This window comes from Galleria mellonella, unplaced genomic scaffold, assembly GCF_026898425.1.
Source record: "Galleria mellonella isolate WM207_F2 unplaced genomic scaffold, CSIRO_AGI_GalMel_v1 utg284, whole genome shotgun sequence".
Classification (NCBI taxonomy): domain Eukaryota; kingdom Metazoa; phylum Arthropoda; class Insecta; order Lepidoptera; family Pyralidae; genus Galleria; species Galleria mellonella.
Window position 1 is genome coordinate 1 of NW_026442065.1, and position 22318 is coordinate 22318.

A 22318-nucleotide genomic window follows, 5' to 3' on the forward strand; every position below is an offset into this window, starting at 1 on the left:
TACATGCATAGTATAGTAGAGAAACACTGATAATTTTAGAGGTTTTTAATGTGATGTGATGTAATGTGCACCCGTGCAAAGCCGGGGCGGGTCGCTAGTATGATATACAACTTACGTAAAGTTTCAGCCAATTCAACTGATCGGTTATTTTATAGCATATTATATGTGATTTTTTAGATTGACATAACTTTTTTATTTATGATCAGATTGAAATGAAACAAACACCAAATAGTAAGTCGAGCAAACTGCGACGCATTAGTGGAAACCACATTCAAATCGGTTTAGCCGTTTCTGAGATTAGCGCGCACGAACGTATAGACATACAGACAAAAATTCTAAAAATCATTGTTTTGGGTTCTGTAGCGTTCACAAAGCCCCCCTATAATAGTTTTTCTTATATTTATTCTATGTACAGACAGCGAGCAGTTGCGATTTTATTATATATATATATATATATATATATATATATATATATATATATATATATATATATATATATATATATATATATAGATTAATTGTGGACTAACCTGGATCGGTATTCTGGACTTGATCGCCACCAGATCCGATCCTGAAGGAGCGGCTGTCACACGGCGTGTACCTCACTGAGCAGTAGCCCACGTTGTGCCTTATGCACGCTCTGTAATCGTGTCCCGACAGGTGGCGCCCGTTGACTGCGTAGTTGAAAGTTTTTATTGTACCTAGAAGAATGCATTTTAAATTTTAACTGAATTTTTTTTCAGATCTGTTGCAACCTTTTATATTCCAACACTAGAATAAATTTTATATTTTATGTAATATGGCAACAACCGCCTTTCTTCTCCGCGCTACATCGGAGATGATACAGTGCTGTGAACAATTTTTGTATTTTATTTAAAATATCACCATATCATCACGCCAGCTTCCTTCAAAGCAACCAACACACTCCGCTGGTGGTCGTAAGAGGCGACTAAGGGAGCGCGAGGGATAGACAGCAGCGTCCCTCTTAAAATATCTCTAAAAGCCTACCCTAAAAGCGGGTTGCCAACCCGCCTGCCAAGCGTGGTAATTACTCCCCTTATTGGGAAGGTCTATGTCCAATAGTGGACAGTAGTAGTTAACGGCTGAAATAATAAAATTAACATATACATACACATACATACATACATATATATATATATATATATATATATATATATATATATATATATATATATATATATATATATATATATATAGCACACACAAGAAAATATGACAAATCTAGTATAATATTACAGAAGAAAGGAAAAGAGTAACTACAATGAAAGAAAATTCAATTTAACTTGTATTTTTTTTTGTTTTTCCTTTCATTTTATTTTTTATGACACAATTTTATTATATTACTGGCTTTTTGCCTGCTACTTCGTGTGGAATACGCAAGTAGAAAAATTAATTGAATTTACCACTTCTAAACGGCGAACCATTTTTTTTACGAAACTTCCAAATTTTAAGTTAGACCTTCAAAAACCTAACTGAAAAAAAAAACCGCAAACAGACAGACAGATTAGAATTTCTAAAAAAATATTGTGGTCTTATTTAGACCAATTTAGCGTGAACTTACTGGGTACAAAAGAATAACACCTGAGTCCTCAGGAATGGCAACGCATGGGGAGTATCATGGGCGAAACAGATACTCAGCGTTAACTCTGAACCACAATCATACCATCTGGGAGGAAAGGATTATTAGTAATGCGGACTGCCAGTGCAACTGCTAGCATTATACCCTGTCAGGTCGACCACCACGTGTTCCCCCTGGAAACCATCGTGCTGAATTCCTGGTGTATTTTTCACAATGGGCTAACTGATCTGCCTTTTCATTCTCACCTATCATCTCTCATTGGTACTCCGCCAGTGTATACCGTTAGCGCATTCGGCTTTACAATTCCATTGTCATCCATTAAAAAAAATAATTCCATCCAGTGAGATAAAACCGCTACAATAACAACACTGTAATAATTCAACCTGTATTTACAAACTGACAGACACTTGTATTTCTAAGTTATAAAGCCCTGTCATTGGCGTAAAAGCCCTTTGAAGACGCTCTGAATGAATCTCATCTCGTAATATGAGTTTATATTACTGGCATTTCTCTGAAGTCAATTATATACACCATTGTTTCCCAAACTTTTTTGTGCCATATCCCACTTGAACATTTCTAAAATTTTTATGTCCCCATACATAATTTTTCCCAACAAAGTTTACTTGACGACTCTAATCGCCCAGTTGATATTTTGGTAACGTCAAAATTAAACCTAATAAATATTTACAGCATTTATTTTTTAACTTACTTTTTTTGTTAAATTTGGCACTAGCAAGAAGGTTAAAATCGCTTCGAGTCCATTTTAATTGCCCCCCCCCCCCTTAACTACCAAACTGCCCCCATGTGGGGCGTGGGCCTTACGTTGGGAAACACTGATATACACCATTGTTTGATAAGAATAAGTATAGTTATTCTAGGTCAATAAGTAAGAACAACTAGCTTTGTCTACAACTGAACATAACCTTCTGAAAAGTGGGGGTTATACCAGTTATTACCATGTTTGGCAGGCGGATGTGCAACCACAGACTTTGGTGATATTCTAAAAGGGATGCTGCTGCCCATCCCTCCACCATTAAGCTCCTTTAGTCGCCTCTTACAACACCTACGGAAAGGGAGGGGTGGTCTATTCTATGCCGGGACCACACGGCCACGAGTAGACAACAATGGGTAGACAGAAATAATAAAACTTTTACCAGAGGCAGAGTTTGTACAAAAGTAATTTCGTATTTCTACCGTGAAGCAGTTGTATTTGCATGGCTGTGTTTTGGTTTGAAAGATGGGATATAGCAGTGCATTTATATGGTACCGAAGAATAACACCTGAATCCTCAGAAATGACAACGCATGGGGGTATCATGGGCGAAACAGTGTACTCTGTTATGTCCACGGTACTGCTCATGTCTATAGGCGACGGTTACCACTTTCCATCAGGTGAGCCGTCAGCTTGTTTGCCATTCTAAGTTGTATAAAAAAAAGACATATTTTAATGTGTGTAAAACAACGTACCATTATTTTCTCTGTACCACTGCAGACAGTCATGTGGTGCGGAGTGTGCGAGGGGCATCTGCGCGAGACGCAGGAGCCATATCCGGGGCATCTCGCTGCCTCGGATGCGTATGCGCAGCCGTGTGCCTCTCGCGCCGGCTAACTCCTCCGTGTCGCGTTTCTCTCTTTCATTCGTTAATGTATAATATACTAAAAAAAAATAATGTAAAAAAATAAGAGATTTAATTTTATAATAATGTTCTAGCTTCAAGCAATATTAAGAATATAATATTGTGAATTCTTACAGTGCTGCCCGTGATTCTGTCCACACACTGTGAAGTTGTTTGCGCCTTCCCCCAGGATCATGGCGTCTTCGTCGCATTCACCTGTTGTTCTATTTGGCTGGCCCTACAAAATATACATATATATATGTATAAATTGGTGATTGAAAAACAAAAAAAATTATAAATAAAAATACAAATTCTTCTTCTCAAATCGAATATAATATAAATAATAAATTGTTGAATTTTGTCTAGATTTTTTTACACCACTCGAGTGGTAAATAAGTAATAGGCCCACCTGATGGTAAGCGGTTACCGTAGCCTATAAACGCCTGTAATACCAGGGACGTTACGCGCGCGTTACTGACCCTGAAGAAACGGTTCAAGATTTTTTTTTTGTCGTTTTTGATTTTTTGATTTATGAATTTCCTAATATTTTCTACATCAAGGGTAGACTTACTTTTCTTTACATACACCCAACAGCTTCAATTTCATCCCATGTCTCATACATATTTATTTTTTACATGGGATTATTTATTACTAGCTTTTACCCGCGACTTTGTTCGCGTGACCGGAATATAATTACTGGATTACCGTCCCAAATAGAAAGCAGCTACTCCATCCTGTATAGTACATATACACCAAATTTAATAGTGGTTGGTTAAGCTGTGAAACCGCTATGTGGTAACATGAAACAGGGGGAAAGGGATTGTTATTAATGGGGTGAAAAAGTCCCTTTACGTGTCAGGTAGACCTCCACGTGGTTCCACCTGGAAACCGTCGCGGTTAATTCTAATTGAATTTGTAAGGATGGGCTAACTGACCTGCTTTCATCCTCACTTGTGATCTTTCACTGCCCTGTCAGTGTATACCGAAAGCGCAGGCGGAGTTGCCATTCCATTATCATACATTTAAAAAAAAAAAACTTACTTTCACATTTAAAATATTATATCTGTTTTCGTTTAAGAGTTTCCTATTGTCGGTGAAACTAATTCATGCATTTTCTTCCAGCCAGCTTCAGTCCAGTTCCAGGCCATATCTTTAACCTCACTATATGACAAATATTAGTAAATAAGTAATAATCAATAACTTACGATAGTGAAATGTACAAAGTCTACTCTCAGCTGCATGATGCCCTCAGTAACCTTGTGTATGGTGATATCACAGTCTTCCTCCCCGTTCCAGAGGTCTGGAAACCCGGGAGACATGAAGTATGTCAGGTTGTTCTGCACCGTATTACCGCAGGACACCTCGACTGCAACACAAACATATGAAGGAGTTTTACTAATAGGGACTAGAGGCCCCATGGCCGGCAGTATAAAGGTCAACCTTTACGCTATACCCCTAGTATCAACCGTGATTATTTTTTGGTGAATTCTTCACGAAAAGTCAAACGACCTGACTTCATCCTCATCTATCATCCTTCACTGGTACCCCGCCAGTGTATACCACCAACCCCACTACCTGTGGCATTGGTATACATGTCACAGATGGAGTTACCATTCCATTTTCATCCACAAAAAAAATATGTCGGTGGATAATTCATTCCATCCAATATTATCGCTACCATCCTACATTAGCGCTAATAAATAAATAAATACATTATATATATTTTGTTACTAATTATAATAATTATTAATACTGAATTATAAGGGAAGTACGTTTTAAATCCACCCGTGAATTGTGAAGAGAAGAATCTATGAAATAACAATTAGCATTCGTTTAGCATTCTTTAGCGTTTCTTACATGTTTTACATTACAATAATATATAAATAAAAATTGTGTACCGCAAAAAAAAACCGACTTGAACTGTGGCAAAATTAGTTATTTTTATGTTTTAACTACTAAAATTAAATTAAAAAAAATACTTTGGGACCAATCTGTAAGTATATACTTTCAGAAAAAAAAAATCCAAATCGATTTACAACTAAACGAGTTTATTTATTTATTTATTTAAGGAACACCAACAGCATATTGCATTGTAACATATAGGTATAACAACATTAAATACAATACAATATTAATGCACATGCCTATTATAGGTATTCACAGCATTCACTTTAACATAGTTGTACAGTGCGAGAAAATTAAGTAAATTATAAAAACAAACATGCAACCCAAGTTGTGAGCAATATCAGAAAATATGATTATAAGTGAATTAAATTAAAAAATATTAAAAAAAATATATATATATTATGATAATTTAGAGTTAATTTTTATTAGATTATTGTACAAAGTGCTTCAGCAATTTATTCCTGTAGGAATTCGAATTATCATGCACTTTAACAAACACTTTGCTCCTTGTTTTTGAAGTCAGTTAGAAAGAAACTATCCTAACTATGGAATCCATAAAAAAGTTTCTAGAAGTAGGAGATCATATTTTGCGAGCATCAATTCAATACGTTTTGTAGTACCGAATAGAAATCAAACCCGGAATTTTAGGCAAAGCAACGCTTACCACTGCACTGTAAGGCGATCGAAATTGAAATAAAATATAACCACAGATAATATAATATTATCTGTAACTGATGTGATTACATGTACAGTTAGAATCAATGTCCAGCACGGGTCGAGTTTTTATAGCAAGTGACCGCTAAGTTATACACCAACATACTTTCCTTACTCTTGCGTCGTCCACTTTTTACTACTTTTTTACTTCGCCTGTACGTAACAACGCATTTACGTCCCAGTGGACACGTGTCTCTTTCCATTAAACAAGAATACTAGCCTACTATCTACATATATAACATGTTTCTCATCTGGCTACGTGGCTTGAAGAATATTTTGTATGCAACTTAGTATGACAAACAAGCTGATGGAAAGTAGTAACCGTCGCCTATAGACATGTACTGTATCATCGACATAACAAAGTATATGGTGTCATCTATGATACCCTTTATGCATTGCCAATCCCACCCTTCGAACCGAAACACATACATACAAACACAACGGAATACACGAATGGGACGAAGGTACCCAAAGAGACGACTACAAAGTCAAAAGTTAAAATAAGTTTTTTTATGCAATTTAGAATGGCAAACAAGCTGACGGCCCACCTGATGGAAAGTGGTAATCTCCTTTTTTTAGAAGTCGCTTAATAATATATAATAAAATAAAAAAACAAAATATTTAAATTTTTGTTTTCAATGCCTTTCGTACGTTCCTTCATAGCTGCAAGCTAGCAAGCTAGCTAGCAAGCTGAAGTGGCAATGGGCTGCTCATATAGCTCAAAGAGCTGATAAGCGAAGGTTCTTTGATGGCGATCTCGTGCAGTGTGTATTGTTTGGTCCAACATGAGATAGATAGATAGATAGATAATTTATTTGCATTACTTACAGCACACAAACAACAATAGACATAAATGCACAGTGAAAAAAGATAAAAAAAAAGATACTTGTACCAAAAATAAAAAAAAAAAACAAAATGTATAAAAAATGTAACAATTTTCCCCTTCATGCGTGTGTCCACAGTAACACAAAATGGTCACAACTCAGCTTATTGCTTTGCCCTAAAAAGAGCAAAATACTGATATTCTGAGAAATAAAATTGTTTTTATATCTATAAGAAAAAAATGGACTCAATATTGCCCCACTACCGTGGTAGGAGACAATATAACGTTTACCCTATTAGTTACCAATTTTACAACACAGACCGAATACCACAGCACTAATTGCAGCCTAATTTCAGCCTGCAGCTGTAATTTACCGTCAGTTTTTTTTTACAACACAGGGGACAAACGAGCATGCGGCTTACCTGATGGTAAGTAACTTCCGCCGCCCATGATCACCCACAACACCAGCGGCATTGCAATTGTGCTGCCGGCCTTTTAAAAAGGAATATACTCTTTTCTTAAAGGTTATGTTGCAGTATCGGTTCGGAAATACTGCTGCTGGAAGTTGATTCCAAAGAATGGTTGTGCGTGAAAGAAAGTGCCTTGAAAAACGCACGGTGGAAGACCACCATTCGTCTAGATGATTGGGATGAAACTTTAGTGGCGGGTTGTACGGTGGTGAAAATCAGCAGCAGGTATCAATCAGTTATGAAATTATATTATTTTTAAAACATATGCACGGGACGAGACGCTGTGACGTAAAACGCCGTACTCCTTCTAAAGAAGGCTTCCGGATGAAGTCGAAACAACTGTCGGAAACGACAAACATAGTAAGTTTGGCATATTTTAACTTGATATGCCATCATCATCATTATCATCATAACAGCCGTTTACTATTCACTACTGAACACAAACCTCCATGCCATGCTTGGCAGACGAATTGGCAACCACAGTTAGATTTTAGTGATTTTCTAAGAAAAATACTGCTGCCCATCCTTCGACCATTAATTTCCCTTAGCTACCTCTTACGACCCCTACAGGAAAGGAAGGGGTGGTCTATTTTATGCCGGGACCACACGGCAAAATCATATGCCAACCAGAGGCTTTATATCTATTATTAGTTTTTTTCTTCTAGAATCCAAGCATACGAAGTAGAGGGCTAAATGCTAACTGTAAAATTTCATATTTAAATCTTTATTGTTTTATTAACGCTATCAACGTAACCAACCAGTAGTGAATTATATCACATTAAGCCAGCCATTTGTGTACCCACAAAGTGGCTTCTGCTGCAATAAAACGGGTAATTGTACTAAGCAAATTAGCTATCTTGCTGAATGGACAAGATGTTGCTTTATACCGATTTATACACAGACGGCGTCCCTAACTCTTAACTAGACATTATAATAACTAAATAATTCAACAATATCTACATGTTCATGGAATGCAGTTAATTTAGTTTTACCAGAGGAAGACTTTATACCAAAGTCGTTTGCTTGGGCACCTCTGTCCTATTCGTGTTTCTACCGAAACAGTTGTGTTTGCTTGGCTGTGTTTCAATTTGAAGGGTGGGATATGGCAGTGAATTTACAGGGTACAAAGGAGTAACACCTTAGATCTCAGGAATGGCAACGCATAGGAAGTATCATGGACGAAACACTATACTCTATTATGTTGATGGTACTGCTCATGTTTATAAGCGACGGTTACTGCTTTCCATCAGGTAGGTCGTCAACTTGTTTGCCATTCTAAATTGCACAAAAAAACTGTAAACTCATCGGGATTGACTAACGTGAAACTTTGTGAAGACTAGCTTTGTCCGCAACTTCGTATACGTGGTTTTTGGGTTAAATGACCATTTTTTGATAACCAATTCAATTAAAGTATACACCATATTTTAAGGAAATCCAGAAACATATCAATTTGGTGCAGCAGTTGTTGCGTGAACAAACGTACAAACATACAAAAACTGCTGACAAACCCTGTGATTGTGTCCTGCTATTATAAGAAAGAATCCATACCCAGCGGTGTCAATGCTGTATCTTGATGATGATGGAAAGCTAATACGTTAAATTCACTATTATAATCTCTCTATTCGCCAAACTGAATAACTTTCTCCAGCATGATCGCGCACTTTTTATGAAGTATTACTTTTTTGTATTCCAACCTTCCAACTTTAAGAAAGTTGTTCGGGTCAATTACTTTTCCTAATGGTAAGGTTTCTTTCAGTTACATCTTAATTAATATCAAATACATTATCGTTGGAGGGAATGGAATTGTTAGCAATGGAGTTTGAATGCCCTATTGCGAACAGTATGCCCTATTAGGTCGACGTCCACGTGATTCCCCCTGGAAACCATCGTGAAGAATTTTTGTTGAATTCGTCACGATGGGCTAACTGACCTGCTTCATCCTCACCTATCATCCTTCACTGGTGCCCCTCCGGTGTATACCGGTAGCGCGGGTGGGGCTGCCATTCCATTATCACATATTAAAAAAAATAAATTAAAGTTTTTTTTTCAAACTTCTGATCGATATTTATAAACCTGATTTTTACCAAAAAGTTTCCATAGGCAACTCTATCCTACCTGTAATTCTGCTGTAAAACAGCTGTGTTTCAATGGAAAGATTCGAATTATAGCAATAAAATTACTTAGAATGGAGGCATAACATCATAGTCTCCAAAAATATGAGGAGTATCTATGACGTCCACTAGCGACAATTATCGTTTTCTATCCAAAGGGGCAATCAGCTTTTTTGCAATTCTAAGTTTCATGTACAGGGTGACCCAAAAGTCCTTAGAAAAGTAAAATTTGAATTAAACGAAAACGGCGCGCGTGAGCGGTGCAGGGGAAGCGGGGGCAGTAACTTCGGTTTCTGGGAATTTAGTCGCGATGGAGCGTTTCACCGGAGCGGACCGTGCGTTTTGTGTGCGCGAGTTTTATCAAAACAACAATTCGGCAACCGTTGCGAGGCGTAAATTTCGAGAACACAAAGGTTTATACAACTTTGATGACACCCCAGCTCTCCAAACGATTAAGAATTGGGTTGCTAAGTTCGAGGAGACCGGTTCGACGTTAGATAAACCGCCGTTGGGTCGCCCAAGGACATCACGTACGGAACAAAACATCGACACAGTGGCACAATCTATTCGTGAAAATCCTACACAGTCAACTCGTAAGAGTTTTTCACACAAAAATTGCAAAACTTTCCAGGCTTTAATGCCCGAACATGGTTTCAACAGGGTGGAGCAACTTCCCACACCTCCAATACTGCTATGCCCGTTATCCGTCAATTTTTTCCAAACAAAGTTATCTCTAAGTGAGGAGACATTTCCTGGCCACCACGTAGCCCGGATCTGACTCCAATGGATTTTTTTTGTGGGGCTACCTTAAGGCTAAAGTGTACGACTCTAACCCGCGGTCAATTAATGACCTAAAAGAAAACATCCGCAGAGAAATGGCAAGCATTTCAGCAGTGACGTGCCGCGCAGTCATCGACAATTTCAGAAGGCGTTTGCAAGAGTGCCGTGACTGTAACGGATTACATTTGGACGACGTTATTTACAAAAAATAATTCCTGTTTTTCTAGCTATATTTACAAATAAAATATTATTCATAGTGTAATTAGTTTTATTTTAATAAATTTTTTTCATTACTAAGGACTTATGGGCCACCCGTATATATAATGTCCTACAAAAAAACGGACTACTATGGCGACAAATCCTTCAATTTTTAATCTAAAAACTAAGCAACTGAACCGATTTTGATAAAGTTTCTATGGGATTAATCTATAAATATATCCTTTCAGATAAAAAAAGAATTTTCCAAATCGGTTTAGAACTGACCGAGTTAAAAGGTAACAACGTGTAAAAAAATACAACAGAATTCTTGTTATTTTGGAATGTATTCTAAATTATACCGTGTTTTAACTGAATAAAGTTTTAATTAAAAAAACAATACGATATGTCACAGAACATAAATTCTTTTTTTAGGCCTATGCTCAGCAGTGGACAGATAACGCCTGATATGACGATGTCGATGGATCTTTTATTGAAAAAAGTACAATTGTTTCTGAAATACTGATAATGGCATTGTTGTTAGGTATACTTTGGTAAGATAATGTACAGACGGTGTTAGGTAGTTTTTGCTTGAAAGAGAAAGAGAAATAGCCATCCATCCACACAATCTCACGAATTTTCACAATTACTCATTGGCATAATAATAGTGGCCGTATGGTCCCGGCATAGAATAGGCCACCCTTTCCTTTCCCGTGGGTGTCGTAAGAGCCGACTAAGGAGGGCGAGGGATGGACAGCAGCGTCCCTCTTAAACATCTCTTAAGCCTGATTGCGGTTGCTAATCCGCCTGCTAAGCGTGGCAACTACTGGTAGAACCCCCCAAGGGGGAGACTTATGTTCAACAGTAAGCGATTATAGGCTCATATGATAATTATGACGATAGTAGTAGTATTTGTTAGTAATATTTGTTAATATATCTGGAGGATCTAAGTTCTAATGATAACAAGAATCGAATAACTCCTACTTTTTGAAGTCGATTTAAAAGAATCCTTGCAACAATTCAAAAGTGTACCTTGTTATATAAATATATAATGTGCTTTTTACGGTACCGTGAGGTATTTCTACAATCCGTTTTTATACACTCGCCAGATGTTTCCTAATCTAGATAAAACGACAACCGCAAATGTGTTGCGTGGATTTGATGGATGCAAGTGACTTAGGATCGTCCCTTATAGTGTTTTATAGGGGAGATATTTATTCACCGGTGAACGTGGATAGCAAAAGGCCGATATGGTAAGAAGGATGTGGAGTTTGTGGTATAAAAGTTTAAAGAAATAATATGATTTGAAATGACGCAAATTTATGATATAAATACTAGATAAATAAGAAGTATCAAGTAGGAAATAATACCAGTTGTTTCGATAAAATCTACTACTATCATCATCACCATTTATTCATCATCATAAATATAAAACAGCCTTTCCCAATGAGGGTGATATTGTAGGCGCTACAGGCCTAAAGGGGGCGGTGAGAGACCCAGAAAAAAATGGGGGCGTTGTGTAGAGCCTTGGGGGGTGGTTTGTTGATCTTGAAGTAATAGTGGTTTTTAAGTAATATAACAGTAAATAATGCTAAGTATGCGAATACAACATAATTTCTGTAACTCTGTATTTTGTGATAATAAATAAAAAAAGTAGGTGAAAAAATGGGGGCTCTAAAAAATATTTTATTCCACTTTGAGAATAAAATATTTTTAGAACCAGAAGACAAAATAAGTTTGGGAACCCCTGATATAAAATAAATAAAAAATCATATAAACCGTCTACTGTATCATTTTTTAAAATTTACTGTATTTATTATTTTCATATAGTGCAATAAAGTACTTATAATAAATCTGTAGAGAAATCTGATCGATACTAATGCCAAAAATGCATTCAGTAAAAATTTTTTCTGTCTGTCTGTATGTTCGTTATAGAAACAAAAACTATTCGACGGATTTTAACGAAACTTGGTACAATTATTCTTCATACTACTGGGCAAGTTATAGTATACTTTTCATCACGCTACAATCAATAGGAGCAGAGCAGTGAAGAGAAATGTTAAAAATGACCACCCATGCGACGCCGGGACGACCCGCTAGTAAATAATAAGTAAGATACTTGTGAGTATACTTTATGATTCATACAGGCAAAGCTATTGGATACAATTAGTATGATAATCAACTTCAGGCATTTTAAGTCCGCAATAATTCCCACATTAGTTAGGAGCAAAGCTGTTACAATACAATACTTTCAAATTACACTGCAAAATAGAAACCAATGATTTGCAAAGGAAATTTTAAATATATTAAAAATAATAAAGTCTATTAAACAAGAATTTAATAGCTGTGAAACGATGACAGATAAAATTATACTGATTTTGTCACATTTAGGTCAATATGTCTAAAAAAGTCAAAGTACTTTATTGGAATGCAGACGGTGTCCGTAGTAAGCGACAGGAACTTGCAGACTTAGTGGTAAGCGATCTCGATATTGACATAGTCGCGCTGTGCGAAACTAGATTGTCTGAACGTGCCTCTTTTAATATTAAGGGCTTTTATTGTTATCGTCTTGATAAACGGAATAGTGGTAAAGGACAAGGTGTAGCAATATTAGTTAGAAGAAATATTGAACATAGTTTACTACCTCAAATAAATACGATAAATCTAGAAGCTATCGGTATTTCCATAAATTATCCAAACGGTAAACTATTAGTTTACTCAGTCTATCAATCACCCAATCTCGAACTGTTAACAGCAGACATTAACTTACTACTGAATTCAGGTACTAAAGTTATATTGGCAGGTGATTTTAATGCTAAGCATAACTGTTGGTGTTCTGGTCCTGTTAATAGACATGGTATAAGGTTGTTTGATCTTATGACACAAAGTGACTTCATAGTCCATGCTCCCACTGCACCAACTCTTATTCATTATCGAGCGGAGTTGACTCCGTCTACTCCTGATCTAATCTTGAGTAAAAACGTCCATAATATCAATAATGTCTGCACTATTTTTGCTCTCTCTTCAAATCACCTCCCTGTATATTTTGATATAAACTTCTCTGTTAACCGAATTGTAAGTAGGAAATTTATTTATTCTCAGGCTGATTGGAAGAGTTTCCGTCAGTACTTAGATAACAACATAACTTTAAATAACTGTATCTTTCGCACTAAAGATGAAATTGATTGTAATATAAAACATCTTCAAGATGTTATAATAAAGGCGAGAGATGATACAGTTCCAATTACAAATCCAGATCTTAATAAAAGTTTACCCCGGCGTATCAAACGTCTAATCCAGGCGAAAAATCGTCTCCGTAGACAGGCATTGAAAATTAAAGACCCGACGAACCGCAAAAAGATTAATAGTGAAATAAATCATCTCAAGTTCTTAATTAAGTATTCTCTTACGGAGTATAACGATAATGTTTGGTCAAATAAACTTAAAAAGGTAGATAATCCCAGTAGCGACTTGTGGCGTCTTGTTAAGCAGGAGAAGTGTACTTTAGATCTACCCATTCCTACATTAAGATTGAATGATGGATCTTTAATAACCGACACTGAGCATAAATGTAAGGTTATGTCTGATGCATTCTCCTCTAATATGTCACTAACGCTTGATTGGAATAGTAACATGGATAGCGAAGTTACTAAATCATTATCCGTACTGAATCAATACAGAATTGATAGCTTTCAGTCACTAGTACGCCCATCAGAAGTGCGTAAACGTGTTTCTAAGCTTAAGACGCGTAAATCGCCGGGTCCGGATGATATACCAAATATATTAATAAAAAATCTCTCACAAAAGTGCATTGTTCTCTTGACAAAGATTTTTAACGGCTGCTTAGCTCTTGGTTACTTTCCATCTCAATGGAAAACGGCAAAAATTATTGGTATACCTAAACATGGTAAAGACACCAGTTGCCCTGAAAATTATCGACCCATTAGTTTGTTACCTTGTTTAGGTAAAGTGTTTGAGTCTATCATACTATATCGTCTATCACGTGCTTCGGAGGACTTACTAATTAATGAACAATTTGGCTTCCGCCAAAAACATTCAACCGTTCAGCAGCTAGCTAGGGTCACTGAAATTATCTCTTATAATTTGAATTTAAATAATACTACAGGTATGTTTCTGTTAGACATAGAAAAAGCTTTCGATACTGTTTGGCACAATGGACTTCTACATAAGCTTATTATTAATAGCATACCACTACCGTTAGTAAAAATTATACAATCTTATCTAACTGACCGTTATTTTAGGGTTCACATCTTGAACTTTACATCTACTGCAAAACATATGCCTGCTGGGATTCCCCAGGGCTCTAATTTAGGCCCGTATTTGTTCCTTTTATTTTTAAACGATATTCCCATACAAACGCGTACAAATTTAGCTTGTTATGCTGATGATACTGTTTCATTTACATCCGACCGGGACCTTGACTTAGTTATTAGTAGACTTCAACTCTCAATCGATCTCCTCATTACATTTTTCAAAACTTGGAAACTCAAAATTAATGCTTCTAAAACAGAAGCAATATTATTTACAAGAAGACAGACAATTCCTAAAAGACAACTTAATATAAATGGTGTCGATATTCCTTGGAGTTCTTCAGTTAAATATCTAGGCTTAAAATTAACAAAGAAATTAAATTGGAATGATCATATTCATGATTTACGTATCAAAGGATTTACAGCTATTAATGCATTGAATCGCGTTTTAAAACGTAGGTCACCTCTAAGCCCTCACACTAAATTACATATATATTCAACTTTAATTCGACCCTGTATAACTTATGCTTGCCCGGTATGGTGTAATACTAGTGTTTCTAATATAGAAAAGTTACAAACTGTTCAAAATAAAGTCCTTAAACAGGCTTTTAATACACCATATTATACTAATTTAATTACGCTCCACACTCGAATTAGTTTTCCTACTATTAGACAATTTATTTATAACTTATACAAAAAATTTTATCTTAAATCTAATATAAAACACAACAATCCACTAATTAATAGGATCTGTATAACACGAACCAGCAATTTACCTTTTATCGATAAATATAAAAGATATAAATTGCCCCATCACTGGTTTCTAAACTTCGAATAATATTTTACTTCAGACCGTAATCACTCTTTTTGCATACTGAAGTAAGGATTAAGATGGCACGCACCATTTCTGTTTCTATTGTTCGCACAGTTCTCGACAGTCATGACTGCTGATACCTGCCGCTTGGTACCTACCTGCTTACTTTACTTACTTACTGCTACCTGTTACCAACTTGGTACTATTTGGGTTCAAACTACCCTCCCAAAATAATTGTATGATTTTTTTTTTGTTATAATGCATAATTTACAAATATGTGCATTTTGTGTTTATTTTATGATTATAATCAATAAGTTACATCATGTAATGTAAGTTTTTTATGTTGTGTAGATTTATAGATACTTGTATCTCTATTTTAAATGTTTGAAGGAGTGTATATTACTCGCCAAACGATTTATGGCTGATTGTAAATTCTAGGCTTACGTACACTGGAATTTATTATATTTGTAAACACTTATGATAAATAAAGAACTTTTGAAAACAAAACAAAAACAATGATTTGCAATATGTGGTCATAACTTCCTATACGTAGTTGGTACATAACGTAATTTACCTGCCGAACAATGCTCAATACGATTGCTGTATAAAACCGCAGCTTTCATATGAAAGTGGGGCATGTCTAGATAGCTACTTGTCAGGCTATAGTTATTTAACTGAATGATTGACTAATTGTTGTGAGGTTTCGGGTCTTAAAGGTGATTAAAGTGGATACTATACTCATATATATATATAGTTACAGATAGGGTTGCCATATGCGAATTTAGATTTTTATCTAAACATGAAATATTTTTTTCACTAAATCGATATTATTTTCAGGATTTTATCGGCTTTCGCTAGATTTGCCACGTGCCACAAAATGAACGACACAAAATAATTCCTTCTATTTCAAATTTGTTTTTTTCTTATCTTTCCGTTATGTACCTTAAGTCATATATTTTATTGTAAATATTTACCTTACTACTACTGGCAATACGGGATGTATAATGAAAAAAAGCCTATGTTCAGCAGTGGACAGTTAGTAGCTGGCGTATATATATATATATATATATATATATATATATATATATATATATATATATATATATATATATATATAGAGTCGATTTGCACAAAATAAATAAAACATAATTACATTAAAACAAAACGAATAGGTACAAATACAATGAAATTTAAGTTCGGTTGTTTAATAATGGTAACACAGATGATAATTATAGTGTTAATCCGCATAGTACTGCGAGATTACTAAATTCTGTTGAAATCTGCTCAAACATTTTATATTATTGTCTTGTTACGTCTATCTAAATATTTGACTAGTATATTTTATTAATCATTAATATCCTACCCAATCAATTATAATGATATTGTGATAACTTTACAGTAGTCCTCAGGAATGGCAACGCATGGGGGTATCATGGGTGAAACAGTATACTCTATTATGTCCATAGTACTGTTCATGTCTATAGGCGACGGTTACCACTTTCCATCGAGTGGGCCGTCAGCTTGTTTGCCACTCTAAGTTGCATAGAAAAAAGTTTATTTATGCAGGGAGAAATGCAGGAAAATCTGAACATCCCATAATGACTTGGGATCCTAACCCGCCGCGTCACATGGAAGCCTCAAAATAGTATTGTTGTTTTGATTAGCGTGGTCGTACCCAGCGTCTGGCCTGGAAGGGTGCAAGTCAGATTTGTGGCGATTGTAGCGCTTGCTTCTACGCGGTTATTTCAAAAGCTATCATAAAATATATTATAAGGTATGCAATTTTCAAGGAAGCATCTGGAATCCTTAACCCTCCCCCCCTTCCTCCTAGGTACGCTCTAGTTGTTTTTGACTCCAAGTTTCATTGTAAAAAATGTTGAATTCTGTCTAAAAATTATACTAAATGTTGTTTATAATTACTCCTCTCCATCCAAAGGTTGCCTGGAAGAGATCGCTCTTAGCGATAAGGTCGCCCATTGTTTTCTCATTGTGATTATTTCTTGTAATTATTTATATTTATAATAAGTTTACTATTGTAATCTTACGGAGGAAACAATAAAGAGTATCTATCTATCTATTTAAATGTTAGTTGTTAATTTCTATTTCAGTAATATACAGGTAAATTACTATCTTGGTAGTAAGTGGTCAGTTTTTCTACCAAATTAGTAGTATGCCTAATTGTACCAACACCTAAATACAGAATCACGTTTAGCAAAATCGAGCAATCACTTTTAGGTAATTCGTAGATAAGTATTTATAGTCGAAACGTGTGCGTATTCGTTGCGTTTGAATGGATCATTAGGTTTCAGCGGAACTTTCACCGGTCCATTAATCACTTGTACGTCAGCCGTTATAAATAATATTGTTAATTTTACATGCTCTAGACAGTTAGACAGTAGTCACTTGCTAGTAAAGTTCTAGAATCAATAATCATAGAAAATATTAGCCTCTCGTCCCCTAGACAAGTGGCAAATGAATTCATTGATCGAAATACCAGATATGTCTGTCTCGTTCTATGTCATGCTTGCAGAAACGATAACACATCTATCGGTATTGTCGAAAAGGACTAGACACACGAATTTTGAATGACAAGGGAGTTATTTAAGAAAAATGTATATGAGGAATTTATATAAAATCAACAGAAGCCAAAACAGTAATTTTCAGTAGTTTTGTATGGCAATCTACGAGTATGTGTTTGTTCAAGAACTACTGCACTAAATTGTACGCAGTTTTCATAGGCGTATTTCTGAAAGCTATTTTTCTATTTTTGTTGTAAACCTGTTAAACTTGACAAATACAACATCCTGTCAACAATATATCTGGCAAATAAATTTCATTTCACTTTTATTTCATTCGTTATCCTTCTTCTGAAATCCACGCGTTTATAAATGGCGGGCAAACAGCTAGAATCATATATATTTATTTATTATTTATTTATTTATTTCCCTCTTTAATGCACCAGAAACATAAAAATAGACAATGACAATTGAATAAATCAAGTGAAATACAGTAATATAAATACAGATTGAAATATATACCTATATAAAGGTACAAAAAGCGGTCTTATCGCTAGGGCAATTTCTTACGGACAACATTTGGTTAAGGGAGAACATATAGAAGTGGGACGGTGGCACAAGATATATATGTGTATATCCCCATATAGTATAGAGATAGTAGCAACTTACAAACACAGCAGACGCCGAGCCCCTTAGCGCACTCGCCCGAGGCCCTGCCCTGCCGGTCGTGGCACTCGTACGCGTTGAGACAGACGCCCGCGCGGGCCACCGCGTGCCCGCTCGGCTGGCACTCTCGCCCGTCGTCGTCGCCGGGAGCGGTGAACAGCTTTATCACCTTGCCGAACGGGAACAGACCTGAAAAGAAATGCTTGCTGTGAACTTTTTGTATTAACAAATCAATTGGAAACAACAAACATAGTAAGTTCATAGAAATCCCGTTACACACCCACACGCACACGCACACGCACACGCACACGCACACGCACACGCACACGCACACGCACACGCACACTCACACGCACACGCACACGCACACGCACACGCACACGCACACGCACACGCACACGCACACGCACACGCACACGCACACGCACACGCACACGCACACGCACACGCACACGCACACGCACACGCACACGCACACGCACACGCACACGCACACGCACACACATATACATATATATATATATATATATATATATATATATATACGGACACGCACACACATATATATATATATATATACGCGACTTTCTATAGCCTTCATCGACAAACAAGCTCAAATACGGTGGATTTGAACTGCGTAGTATACGAGTGCCTATGACTGCCTTTAAATCATGCCCACCTCAGAATTGTCTTATTCCCATCATAGGAAACGAATGAAGCCTTGTAAAGATACGAGTATATTAAAAAGTACATAGGTATTAGCCTATATCAAGGAATCAGCAAACTTTAAAAGTTAAAAACGGATATTTCGACAGATTATTTCGATGTTTGGAATCAGAACTTAACAAAAAATATTTTTGTATATCTGTTTAATGGATAACCTTTAATCAAATAAACTTGTTAATTCGAGTTGCGTTTATTTGTAAACTCCAGTTATGTTTGTAGAAGTTACTAAACAAAACTTTATACAAAACGTAATTAATTTTAAAAAATATGACATCCCATTTTTCTTGCATAATGAAGCCGTCTTAACATAATTAACATAGCAGACACGCCGTAAATAACCGAGAGACTGTACTTTACTTAATATTGTCAACTCCAGTTTACCTTTGAATTATATTCGCCCTATAATTTCTAATAACATTTTAAAAGTAACCATAGACTTAGCTGGACGAAAATAGGCGAAAAAAGAAAACGTATTTTAAAAGAGTCACGACTAATTTGTGTAACTCAATTAAACAGGCGGAGAGGAAAATGTTAAGGTTCCTAAAAACGGACGACTTACTAGTTGAAAATCAGTTGAGACGTTGAATAAGTGAGGAGGGAATTTCTATTAATCAGATGTAATTTTAAAAGACTTCGGTCAAGAGGCGAGTTTTATTTCGCCCGAATTTTTCTTGTATGTGTGTGCGTGTTACGCGGTATCTTCACCAATTCTGAACCGTTTTTTATCATTCTTTTTACAAACTATCGAGTTTAATCTCGTGGGTCCGTATTAATTTTGTCGCGACTGGAATAACTTTAGTAAAATCTATATATATACATCATTCTGCGTTCCAAAATAAGTCTAGTGGCCGTTTACAGTTAGACAGGCAATATGCCTGTTTGCCACTTGTTTATTATTTTTTTAATACCACGAGTATTAAATACAATTAAACCTTTCGACGTCCACATATGACGAGAACATATCATTGGTTTTGAAATGAAAATAATAAAAGCACTAGATACTATGATGCGATATTTTCAACATTCTTCGGTGTATTTTGTTAGTACTAAAGTCGCCATTTCCTTTATTTGAAGAATAACATACCCACTTTTTTATACAATTTATAAATAAATAAAAAAACCGACTTCAATTGTGATGAAACCAGTTATTTTAATCTAAAAACTAAACTACTGATCTGATGTTGATAATGGCAAACAAGCTGACGGCCCACCTGATGGAAAGTGGTAACCGTCGCCTATAGACATGAGCAGTATCATGGACATAACAGAGTATACTGTTTCACCCATGATACCGCCCATGCGTTACCATTCCTGAGGACTCAGATGTTATTCCTCTGTACCCTGTAACTTCACGCCATATCCCACCCTTCAAACCGAAACACAGCCATGCAAACACAACTGCTTCACGGTTGAAACACGAATGGGACAGAGGTACCCAAGCAATCGACTTTTGTACAAAGTCTCTCTCTGGTGCTTATATTCCATTACATTATAGTGTAGCGCCGGTTGTTTAATTAATATATTAAAGGCAATGGATTGAAAGCTTTATAATATTATTGAGAAGGCGTAACGATATTCATGGCTTCGTGCCTATAGAACATGTATGGTATCCATTAATAGATTAATTAAATTATTATGTTCAAAAGGTTAGACATAGAATCAAAGCAGTAACTATTAATAGATATTTAGTTATAAATAGGTAAAGGCTCTTCATAGTTCTTCTTTTATATATTAAATGCATTCAGATTCTTTATATATTAAGAGTGTTTACGTGAGTCTATACAATTTATAGATATATATACAAGTCATTATACCTTTGATGTTTATTCCTGTACATATAAATTTTTTTTGAGCCTTCGTACCACACTAATTTATCTATATATGTATACTAGCTGACTCGGCAAACGTTGTTTTATCATATACATTATTTCGAGAAGTATACATGAAAATTTATCGTACTACAATTATTATATTCGATTGACATCTTGCATCCCTATTGCGGAATATAAAAATCGCGCTTAAACAACAGGGGTTAAACGTAAAAGCGTAAAAATTTTAATTTGTATGTATCTTTCAATGCTGAATCATAATAAAATAAAAATAAAAAAAATTGACAACAAAAATGAAAAAAAAATTAGGGGTGGGTCACCCTTATCATTGAAGGGTCTGAAAAATAGATGTTGACCGATTCTCAGATCTATCCAATATGCACACAACATTTCATAAGAATTGGTAAAGCCGTTTCGTAGGAGTTTGGTAACAAACACCGTGACACGAGAATTTTATATATTAGATGTAAAATTATTCATGCTCCTTTCCACTGAAGGTTTGCTAGAAGAGAACTCTTACAAAATTAAACCCGCCTCTTGTACATGCTTATTCAAAATTAATTATAACATTATAATATTTGTATACAATAAAGTATAAGTAAATAAATAAAATAAAGATCACAAAAATAAACCGACTTCAACTATGACATAACCAAGATTTGATCTAAAAACTAAATTACTGTACCAATTTTGATAAAAATTCTATAAGACTAATTTCTAAGTATTTAAATTATTGCTTACTTGAATAATTAACAACTAAACTTATTATTCACTTATACTGTACTGAGTATATATAATAACTCTTTATTGTCCATTAAAGATAATAAATAAAAAAAATTAAAAGGTTCCGCTTTTCATAGATTATTTATATTTGCACACAGTATCTACGGTCATAAACCACTTTTACTTTCTCACACCATCATGTGGTCCAGACATAGAACAAGCCACCCCTTCCTTTCCCGTGGTTGTCGTAAAAGGCAAGTAACGCCCTCCATTAGTCGCCTCTTACAAGGAATGGGCAACAATGTCCCTCTTAAAACATCTTGAAATCATAACTGTGGTTGCCAATCTACCTGCCATGCATGGCAACTAATGGCAACTCCCTTCCCCTAAGGGTGGAGATGATTCCATTCCAGTGGATGTCGTAAGAGGCGATTAAAAGAACTTAATGGTAGAGAGATGAACAACAACGTCGTTCTTTAAACATCTCTTTAAAACATCTCTAAAAGCCTAACTGCGGTTTGCCAGTCCTCCTGCCAAGCGTGGCAGCTACTTAATTCCCC

The 22318-nt window shown here is 35.7% G+C and overlaps 1 protein-coding gene across 1 annotated transcript in view; it reads right to left on the reverse strand.

Moving 5' to 3' along the window:
• Positions 1–530: 530 nt before the first annotated feature.
• LOC116412923 (uncharacterized) overlaps positions 531–22318 on the reverse strand; it is a gene marked incomplete at its 3' end in the record, with an annotated part of 70988 nt that continues 49200 nt past the window's right edge. The window contains exons 2-6 of the mRNA XM_052895537.1: positions 18484–18669; positions 4421–4581; positions 3351–3453; positions 3067–3255; positions 531–701 (exon numbers count right to left, since the gene is read on the reverse strand). Coding sequence (XP_052751497.1) covers positions 531–701; positions 3067–3255; positions 3351–3453; positions 4421–4581; positions 18484–18669 — 810 coding nt within the window. The remainder of the gene's footprint in view (positions 702–3066; positions 3256–3350; positions 3454–4420; positions 4582–18483; positions 18670–22318) is intronic.